Consider the following 11,065-nt stretch of genomic DNA (forward strand, 5'->3'; position numbering starts at 1 on the left):
AAGGATAAGCTTTTCACACAGACCTCATCGCTTTATTTACATATTCTGAGGTCAACAATGGATGATTTTGTATAAAACTAGAAAATTTGGTCTGCTGCAACATTGTGGGAAAACCACTGGCAAAAATCCAGAAATAAACAGGCCGTGACTTATCTCTTTAATTTAAGGCTTAGCAAGTGACACATGGCAATTACAGACGTTTGAAGAGTTCAACTTTATGTACAACTTGCACCGTTAACAAAACTAGTTCGACGTTCGTTATGGCATCTGGTAGAAGTCCTAAGTTGCATGTTGGGAAAGTAAAAAGGCTGAGGAAGAGCATTAACAATTTCATATATGGAAAAACAACTTTTACAACCTTTTGCTTGTTTAGTATAAAAAAAACAAACAACAGAAACAAGAACTCATATTTCAGCTGCCCCAGACTGGGAATTTGATCAAGGCTCATTGCCATTAACACACTGCTGCTGCTGCTCCGTCCTGCTCCTCCGCAGCGTCTCGATGTGTTTGGCCCTCATCCAGCTGTCTCTGGAGAGCGAGGTCTGTCCCAGGCTCAGAGACAGTAACCTGAACACAGGACCACAAGTCAGACACACTCACACATTTCGGCTTGCATACATAAATAAATGCACAGTATTAAACACTGCAACAGCATTTAAAAAGAGACACAAGCCCAAATATTCGATGCTGTCTACCCAATGTTTTCTTGTTGACCCGTCGTAATGTTCTGGTGCCCTGCTTCTAACCCACGTTCATTGTCTTTTTGTGTATCGTTGGGTTGGTTTTAGCATATTACACTTTGTGTTTTGAAGAGTACAGTACAAAGAGGGCTATTATTCTGACTAGATTGGAGGACAACAATGCCACATGAAAGCTTATATAAACCTAATCACCGCCCACACCTTGCCACAACAAGAAGCCTGTGGAAGTCTTCGGCAGATATGCTCTGGGGATCGTCCTTCCTCATATCAACAAAGTCATCCTCAACCGCCTGAGAAAAACAGAAAAAACAATAAGCAGTTAAAATAATGCACATACAGTCACTATAAAATATAACCTGCAATAAACAGGCTTTTTAGGTGTATGCAAGGTTGAACTGATGCCCTCTAAAGGAACAGTCCACCCAAAACTGAAAACTTCATCTACTCATGCCCATTTGAACTTGAAATTTTATTTTGGATGTAACTACTCCTTTAATTTACTCATTTACAGGAAGTCCCCATGAAATAATACTTTTATTCTGGAAAAAAGCGTATCAATAATTGTAACCTCATGCTGCAACAGCAGGTATATCAGCAGTCAACAATTTTTTGAACAATCTCGTCCCTCAACCAATCAAATATAAGTCTCCGGTTTACATTTTTCAATGATCCTGCCATGTTGAGCCCTGCCTCAACATCCGGTTATAATAGGAAACATAATACAGGGAGCAAAATGCTATTTTATGAAGTCATCTGACAGTTTTCTTACAGTGAAGACACATGTAAATGTGTGCCACTTAACACGGTAGGATAATGAAAATACAAACTTGATGTTTTAAATCTGGTTTATATACAACCTGAAGCTGAACTGTTGTTGTTTGCATTGGGCGGGGGCATACCTTCGTGACCTCGTCAGAGATGCTGTAGTCCAGCGTTCGAGCCAAGCTCAGGTAGAGTCGGAACTTGTTCAGCTGCGATGACGCCTGCGGGTGCATGTGGATGGCACTGAGGTACTCCTCCATTTGGGGCGGGGCGACCTGAGGCTGCAGGTGGACCTGACAGTCTGACTGTGGGGTCAAAGACAGAGAGAGAGTAATGTTCACACTGCGCTCAGTGAAAACTGTATCAAGTATAAAAATACATAATACACCTTTTCGATGAGTTTTAGTGGAGCAGTAATGTGTGCCACCCTACTAAAACTTCCCATCACACACCCTGCAGGACTTAGCCTAAGCTAACTTGACTGTCAGTGTGTGATAAGTTTGGGCCTCCAGCTGCTGGTTAACAGCTGTTCAATGCAAACAAGGCGGTGCTCTCCTAACGTCTAATCTGCCCTGGGAGCTGTTTATTACCCGCTGCCCTTCACTGCAGCCTAATGGATGGCCCAGTCTGACGCCTCTCCCAAGATTGTTCCTGTGGCACACAGCTGCCGCCATGGCAACCCGTTAGACCAACACACAGGAATAGCACACAGCACATTCCTCGGGCCGTTCGCAGCGCAGCGAGACCCGGTCTAAAGCCAGCGGCCGGAGGGGTTGCTGCCGCCGAGCCAATGGCAGCGGAGATGCCAGCATGACGCCGACTGGAAACAACCCCCAGCGTCTGACACGTGTCGGTCTCAAGAGAGGCCGGCGGAAACCTAACCCCTCCCCGGCTGCTCTGTGCGGTGGGTGTTGCGCACCTCACCCCCCTTTTGTCCTCACCGGTAGCAGCGAGCGGCCCTCTGACGCGATGAGCACGTTAATATTGCAGGGGAATTCCATCTGGTGGTAGTTAAAGTCATAATCAACCTTCTGCCACGAGATCAGGTTTCCCAGCGCCGTGATGTTCCGCACACCTACGGCAGAAAACACAAACACACAACACGTCCAACAGGAGTCAAATCGTGCAAAAATAAGCTTCTAAACACAGCAGGGTGTTTACAAACTATCCTCCAGTGCATGAGTGCAGAGTCTCAGGTCTGATCATTAGCAGGCGCCGTCTGCCTCAGTGTCTTCCCCTAGTGGTGTGTTTGTGTGTGTGTGTGAGCCTCACCTGTTGTGTCCAGCTGCCCCTGCTCCAGCTGTGTTTCGTCCAGGAACAGGGACGTGTTTCTGGCCAGCTGCAGCGCCCCGCTCACCAGCCGGTTGGCCACGTAGTCCTTCTTGGGCACCAAACGCAGCTGGTTCATGTTCTGCAGGCTCATGCTGAGACGATACGACTGCAGGGGGCGGAAAACAAAAACAACTTACCGAGTGTTACATAACGGACCCCTGAGATGTTATATGATATTGATATTTATGATACTATAATTACTTCACTTTTAATTCATCTGAGCTTTTTACTTTACCCTTGTTTATTATGTGTTTTTGTGTGTGTGTATGTGTGTGTGTACTTTATTATTGGAGGGCCTGGGCTGGACTTGAACCTAGGCTGCTCCGGCTTAGCCTTGGTATTACATGCTATGTGCTCTACATGGTGAGCCACAGGAGGGTCCCATTATTACTCTTTTTTAACCCTTTGTTGTTTATCTATTTATTTATTTATGCAGAGGTTTGTTCCTGTATTGAGATATGTTCAATCACAAGATGTAAGCGTTACTATACTGACATACAATCAGTCTTATAAGTCGATGTTTGTGCCTGTAACTGCTTTGTCTATTTCTCTCTGTTTTGTTTAACTGTAAATCACAATTTATTAGATTTGTTGTGTGAGGTTCCTGGTTCGATTCCTGGCTCCTCCACATACAGTGCTGACGTGTCCTTGAGCAAGAGACTGAGCCCCTGACTGCTCCTGAGCAGGTTGGCACCTTGCATGGCGGCCTCTGCCATCAGTGTGTGTGTGTGTGTGTGTGTGAGGCATACATTGTAAGGCTCTCTGAATAGCGGTGGACTATAAAGTGCTGTCTAAATGCAGTCCATTTACGTGTCATGCACCTGCGCTTACTCAGCCCACATAAAACAAGACATGTGACATCCCTTTATCTCGCTGTTGTTGTGTTCAGCAAACACGTTCAACTCAGGAATCACACATACAAACTCTGTTGACATTTCTCCAGTGCTTTACAAATATCAAGCGTGCGGCATTAGCAGTCACATTTTCTGAAACATCTCTCTACAAAGAAGTGAATAAACAGAACAGAGCAGAAATGGGAGCTTGAAGTGATTCACTCACACAAGGCACAAGCTGCTGGATGATCTGGTAGAGGCGTTCAGTGTATGAGGCCACGGTTGGACAGCCACTCACATTCAAGGTGAATTTGCCCAGTGGGAGAACGTCTCGTCTGGCGTACCTACACGCGACAAAAGAACCTCATTATGAAATCCCTGTCGAGGGCCGCTTCTGCTTCGGCATGCGGCTACGAAACAAAAGCAGCGGCGTGCTCGGTGAAGCGTAACAGATTGGACTTCTCTGACACATACACGCTGGAAATGAGATGCAGGATGAGGTACTCGGCTGCCAGCGCATCTCCCAGAAGGACGTGAGTGAGGTAAGCGAGCAGCTCCGTCCTGACAGAGGCCATCTCGCTCAGGGTTGACGACAAAACTGAGAGGAGAAAGAAAGGGTTCAAACTGAGTCATTCTGCAGCAACTGCAAGTACAGTGCAAAGCATTCGTTGCTTTGTTTCTCTTCTTGGAAAGCTTCACAGTCATGAGTCCAGTTCTCTGCTTCTCTATGGAGCTATAAAGTGTGACAAGGTGACCGTCACTCAGGTTGAAAAACTATTTCACCCATTTGGCACAGAGGTTTTAGTCTAGCTGGGTTCAATGTGGCTCCACACATTCAATCACTCCTTGACTGCAAAGACAAATGGATGAATTCAATACCTTTGCAATTTGAAATTTCAGGATTATCAACAAACAAAATCACCAAAAATTGTCAGAAATATTTCGTTTACACTATAAACTGCATTAGTCTGGAAATGGACTATAAATGCATGAGGCATCTTGTTTATCGAGGAAGCCACACACACACACAACAGTGATGCAATGTTTTGCAGCAGATTGCAAGGTATTTTTGGCTTGACCTGACAAAGCTCGGCTGGGTTGGTCATCGTCTATCCTCCACACAGAACATAATCTGGCGTAACGAGCGACAACCGAGCACATGTCCATATTTGTAATGATTTTTCAGATTGGCTAACATTTCATCATCCCTACAGAACTGCTGTCGGATTCAAACTGGGCTTTGTGTGTAAGCCACATACAAGGACTCAAATCTTCTCTGTTTATGTGATTGTTTGGGATTTGGGAGCCAGTCAGGCTTCTGGGTAATGTAGTTTTTATTGTGGAAGCATCACTACTAAAATATTCAAAATCATTGGTTATTAGTTTCTACTTCTGCAAAGGACAAAAACATAAGACTCTGAGCCTATATTATATATGACTGTTAGGCAATTATCATTAGTAACAATTAGGTCGACTGTTTGGTTAGCATGAAAAAATGGCATTCAGTTACTGCTAAGGACAGGCCATGTATCAGCAGACAGTCTGTATCAGCTGTTATTGACTTTAAAAAGGAAGAACAATTTTTTTTTTCCAATCATTTTTTTAAATACGATTTATAATGCACATATTTTTACCCAATTTCCCTTTGGGGATCAATGAAGTATTTCTGATACAAATTCTTATACAGTTCTTATTTTCCTTTTCCATTTCTTATAATTTCACTTATGCTCATATAAATATTTTTCTGCTGAAATTAGGAGCCAACTTCCCCTCAGGGATCAACAAAGTATTTCTGATTCTGATTATCACATCCAGTCTGTTATTATTTCTGCAGTCAACATTGGACTGATTGTGAAGTTGGCACTTTTTTCCTATGAATACTTAATTCAACTGTAAAATTATCAGAGTAAAAGTAACTTGGTCTTTTGTTTAAAAAAAAAACAAACAAAAAAAAAAACGTCTCTCTGCTTTAAGACAGGTCTGTCTGAGAGGCTTACAGGCACTGTTGTCCTCCAGGGCAGCAGAGGGCAGCAGAGGGTTGCAGTGTGGCAGTGGCTTGGCGTAGATCATGTGGAGGCGAGGCACGAGCGAGGCCGGCGGGCTGTGGACTCTCTGCTCCTCCGCCGTCTCCATGCACTCTGCAGGATCCAGGAGGGACGAGGAGGCGTCTCTGGGTGCGCAGGGATACAAATCAAGAGTGAGCAACAGACACACAGATCAGACAGGAAAGCACACGTAATCCAGATTAACAACAAAGTGTCTTACTTCTCCTCAGCCAGAGCGCTGAGTGCCGGGCTGACGGAGAGGATCCCGTAGACCTCCAGCGTGTCGTTCAGTTTGAAGCTGTCCCAGTCCTCGTACACCTGCCAACAGCAAACAAGCACCGTCCTCCGAGTTACACTGAGAAAAGTATTCGCTGATGAGTCAGAATCATTTTTAAGTACTCCATACAACACACTTTTATGGAGTTGTTTTTATGTAACTTCATATTAAAAGCCCTTGACTTCAATTTTGACAACCTTTCATCCCACAGATATACAAATAATTTGGTAATCATTACACCCACAGAGGCCAAATTACAGCAACAATCAAAGGTTCCCACTCTCTGTCGCATATAAAATTCAATGACTTTTCCAGGACGAAACTCTTATATTTCCATTAACAAAAGGATTTCACCTTGGCCAAATTTTTAAACCGCACTTCAGATTCAGAAATCTCACTAGAGTTTATTATTCTGTTTCATTCTGCAGGGGCATGAACGCAACATGAACACAATGGAAAATAAGTCAAGTTTCATTAATAGTTTTTTCTGTTGTTTTTCTGTTCTGTTTCCTGTTTTTTTAGACTAACAAGATCACATGATATAACATGACACACCCCAAGTCCTTATTAAATCCTCCAACTCTCGCTATCTGGAATAGATTTTTTTTTTAGATTTCGTGAAACACAGAAGGGCCTAAAGAGTGAGAAATGCTGCTGACAGGAGGAGAGCTACCAAAACCCACCAGCAGAGGCTGATAAAATACCTTGACGAGGCAGGACGGGCCCTTCTCCCCTGGCAGGGGGAAGTTGAGGTCGAGGTGGGAGGCAGATGTGGTTTGGCTGGAAGGAGCTTCCGTCTCCTGGCGTTTACAGTCGCCGTTGCCGTGCGGCTCCGTGTGGCTCTGAGGGCCTGCGGACGAAGGAGGAGCAGCTGGCATTTATCCACCTTTACATGCTATTACACTTTCACATAATTTACATGATGCTCACTGCATTCCAAGTGTTGCAATTGACTTTTTTGGTGGACCAATTTCCCCCTCAAACTGCACAGCCACATTAACCAGCATGCCTTTTGATTAAAACCCAGAAACCGTGCTTGAATTTCCTCCATTCAGCTGTGGGTTTTACATGTGTGCAGACAGAGAAATAGCAATAGTTCAGATTGATTGTCCCCTCCACACTCTAACCACAACATTTCACGTAGCTGCACTGTATTGTGAAGCTAATGTCAAGGCAGAAACTGGGATCTCTGTTTTTTCTATGATGGATTTCTCCCTGTATGATTGCAGAATACTGGTGCAAACTGTTGAGTCGAGAAAGAAACCCTTTCTCTTTACTTCTGAGGGACTGACGCCAATGCCTAATGTTTTAGAGAGCTGAACATTTTTCTTTCAAACTCAAAATGAGGCTGCACTGGAAACATCTGGGTGTGAAATCACACTGTCTAAACTGGAGCACTGATCCAAAGGAAGACAAAAAAAATCCAAAATAAAATGAGTCCAGAAACGCGAGGTAGATCACAAATAGCTGCTTTTTTAACAGAGAAGTTTTTAAATGGTTTTAGGCTAGATTTTTCTTTAAAAAGAAAAAAAAAAAAAAAAGCCATCTTCTCTCCCATGATGAACTATACATTTTTCTTCTGCAAACATTTATGCATTTACATCTCATCTAAACGGCAAAAGAAAATAAAAAGGTCAGAATTTTGCTGTACCACAGACATGTTCCAGATGAGATGAAAATGCTGCCACCTGTTAATAAAATCCTTTATGGCAGCAGAAAATATTGTGTGGACATTCCCTCCAATTCATCTTGAGCACTACATTCCCATCTTGCCTCCACAAACAGCTCATACCGGTGTGTGGTTCCCTCTGCTTCTGCGGCTGCGTGTCCATGTCGTCGTCCTCCTCGTAGCTGCGTTTCTGTCGGCTCGGGACGTAAGAGGTCGACGGAACGACTCTCGCTTGGCTAGAGCCGGCGAGGCTGTGTGACAGAATTAAGGAAAACAGGAGACCCGATACCGAGAAATTCATGTAAAAACATTTAGTACACATGCAACTACATCAAAGAATATAAAATAAAAAGCCATGTGTAACTGTTTCATGCCCGAGTAGCTCTTCCATCATGTATGAACGACGATTTGGACCAGATTAGGACTGTGCTTAAATAAAATAAAATTGATACAGCAATATATTGTGTTGAACTCTGTGCAGATTCATGTATTGATACAGCAACTGAAAACAAAAATATGGAAGCTTTTTTTTTTTTTTTTGCAAACGCCAGACAGCTTGGCATTGGGAGACGAATCATGCCATATGCAGGATGTGCATTTACAGACAGGTGAATATGCATTGTTCTTGCACCAAGGCATAAGACAAAACAAAACACAAAATAATAATTTGCTCTCAGAGCCTGTGGCATAAAAAACAGACTTTTTTAAACTTTTACGAAAAGGATATCTCTTTGACCCAGGGATTTTCTCCGGGGATAGGCACGCAGTAGAAAGTCTGTCTCTCTGCAGTGACGGTGTTTCTGGAATTCAAATCCACCTGGAGACGAGAAATCACAGCATACAAATGTGAGTCTATGTAGTTATTAAAACACTACAGCTGAAAACACGGCACTTATGAGTTCCCACCCAATGAATGAGGTGTTCTTACCCCACATTCTGTTACATCTTTGTACTTCCCGCATCGCAAAACCTGAGGATGACCAGAGAGTAGATTTGAATGAGCGATGATACAGGGCTGATTATCCAGGGCAGAAACCAAACACTGGGAGCTGATGGGAACATGACAGAGAGGGCTGTGTCTGGTATGCAAACCGCGGTGCAGGGGTAGATAAGGAAGTGCTCACCCTGGCCTTAGTCGATGGATCGACAGTCTCATACGCTCCCATGTAAAACTCGGGGTCGAACATGTCTTGGATTAAACAGCGGAACCTGACCAGGCTGTTGGGCTTCAGGTAATGCAGCGGGACGTCGTTCAGAGACGGGACCTGGACGGACGCAAAGACAAATTAAAACGAACCAACAGAAGAGTCGACTGACCTCCAGAGTCTCGCAGTAGACTCATACACAGACCACACAGGCTGGCTCTAATATTTCACCTTTATGTAAAAACAAAAAAACAAAACAAAAACAAAAAACAAAACTGGCGGTCATTCATTTGCATGGGAATGGAATTTGTATTTCAAGAGGAGCCACGTTAGAGCCACGTTACCGAGGTATGAGCCTCCTTGTCTTTCAGCTGCTCTTTGAAGAACAGCACCGCCTTAGCCTCCCATCCCGACTCCGGGTTATTCTGGGAAGACGCTGAAATATAAAAAGATGACAGGCAATGTAATGGATTATATGCCAATGTTAGAAGGTAAAAGTACCACAAGCTGATGACTACAATAACAGTTAAAACTGGATTTGAGGAGTTAGTGAACACTTATCAGACATTTCAGCGATTCAGCGACTTATATTTATGTGTTTTTGATGCCAATTATAATCAAATTACAGTTAAAAAAAAAAAAAAAAAAGTAAAAGATGTCACTTTCTGATGATGGTCTGTGTTTTTCAAATTAATTTAAAGTACATTCTCACAAGTGGGTAACTTACTAGACAAATTAATGACCGCTGAACCTGTAACCCACTTATAGGTTTTAACCCTCCTGTTCTCTTTGGGGTCAATTTCACCCCAAATCAGCTCATTCATTCATTCAACATCATTTTTTGCTTCATATTTCATGACTTTTCCTAGTTCAATGGGCACAACTGAGTAAACATGAAATTAACAAGATATGCTGTCAATGTCCTGTATACATTTTGTACCCATCGGTGTTTCTTTGAACAAAAAAAAAATTTTTTTTAGCTGTATAAAACATCAACATTTTACACACATTTACTTCAGTTGTTTTAGACACTGAGGGTTAATGTGACCTTAGGGGAAAACATGATTCCTACAGGAAGTTTGATGCATAAGCGGGATGAATGACTGTGTGTGTGTGTGTGTATTCTTTAAAGGGCTATTTAGGCACTCAATGAGACACATGAAGTACCTGACACATAAACGTGGGTAACTATTATTATTATTTCTGGAGGTTTAAATTGCTGGGGTCAAATTAATCCGTATTGATAGAAAAAAAAAGTCAGTAAATGTGAAGGTAACAGGAGGGCTGAGACTTTCTGTGTTTGACGTGTGTGTGTGTGTGTGTGTGTGTGTGTGTGTGTGTGTGTGTGACCGAGTCTTATTGAGATCAGCTTGGACATCAAATAGTTACTGTTAGCAAGCTTTGCATTGGAAGTGAAAGTTACGCGGTTTTCTCATTATAACTCACAATAACTTAGATTAAAAAGTAGTAAATGGGGTAAACAAACCGGTTTTCGTCTGTACATGATGCGCATGGCAGTTAGCATGTCAGTTAGCCACCTAGCTAAGTTGCTAAGTTAACGCATCAAGCCCAACAGCTAGCTGTCAAGCAAGTGACTTAATCTCTTACCAAACATCCCTTCAACAACACCCAGCGGGTTGTTAATCCAGTCGTGGGTAGAGGGCATCTTTTGCCAGTGACGAACTTCAAAAGTACGCAAAAATAAACAACAAAACTACCTAAAAAAACACACAGTTGTGAAGAGAGTTTGTGAAGTGCAGCTCTGTACTTTCTCTGAGACGGGACGGCGGAGCGGAGCCGCTGGGCTGAGGGCGGGAAATTTGCGTCACTGCTTAGTAGAAGGGAGTTCGCTCGTTTTGCATCACCAGCACCCACCGGTTGGACGGAGTTGTCACACTGGGAGGGAACGGAGAGGAGTTATTTTCACTTACTTGTGCGACACATGTTTATGAACGCGTGTGTATCATTTTTGTTTTGATTTGAATTCTTATTACTCCAGTAATTTTAGGCCAAGATTGGGGTCAACCTAGGACAAATTGCAAGAGAAGCAAACTCAACTGATTTTGTATCCTCAGTTTGTCCTGAGTGAGGGGAAAAAAAGTCCCAAGAAATCCCATTGGTGGAAAGTTTTGAAAATCACCTATTTATGACCACACATTACCAAAAAACACTGTTTTTAACACACAGGGGAAAGGGTTCAAAATTTATTTTCAGATATCACTATAAAAATTCACAAGTTGATTACACACACAAAGACAAGAAAAAAAGTCAATTACAAGTTCTTTGAATTATTCTGTTTAC

General features: G+C 42.9%; 1 protein-coding gene across 1 annotated transcript; it reads right to left on the reverse strand.

Moving 5' to 3' along the window:
• Positions 1-5: 5 nt before the first annotated feature.
• mcmbp (minichromosome maintenance complex binding protein) lies at positions 6-10,577 on the reverse strand. The gene is made up of 16 exons (XM_030070183.1): positions 10,373-10,577; positions 9,109-9,200; positions 8,744-8,884; positions 8,548-8,589; positions 8,347-8,436; positions 7,743-7,872; positions 6,655-6,800; positions 5,894-5,991; positions 5,626-5,798; positions 4,103-4,226; positions 3,855-3,972; positions 2,736-2,901; positions 2,405-2,538; positions 1,601-1,768; positions 903-991; positions 6-567 (listed from the first exon to the last, which is right to left on the reverse strand). The coding sequence occupies exons 1-16, from the start codon at positions 10,428-10,430 to the stop codon at positions 438-440; spliced, it is 1,899 nt and encodes a 632-aa protein (XP_029926043.1). The 5' UTR covers positions 10,431-10,577; the 3' UTR covers positions 6-437.
• Between the last annotated feature and the right edge of the window lie 488 nt (positions 10,578-11,065).

The sequence above is a fragment of the Myripristis murdjan genome, chromosome 15, assembly GCF_902150065.1.
Source record: "Myripristis murdjan chromosome 15, fMyrMur1.1, whole genome shotgun sequence".
NCBI classification, from domain to species: Eukaryota; Metazoa; Chordata; class Actinopteri; order Holocentriformes; family Holocentridae; genus Myripristis; species Myripristis murdjan.

Coding starts and splice junctions, on each gene's coding strand:
- mcmbp (XM_030070183.1), bottom strand. CDS start 10,430: ATGCCCTCTACCCACGACTGGATTAACAACCCGCTGGGTGTTGTTGAA. Junction 7,873..8,346: donor AAAATCCCTGGGTCAAAGAG/ATATCCTTTTCG, acceptor ATTCTGTCACAC/AGCCTCGCCGGCTCTAGCCA. Junction 992..1,600: donor TCTCTGACGAGGTCACGAAG/GTATGCCCCCGC, acceptor TGTTTTTCTCAG/GCGGTTGAGGATGACTTTGT.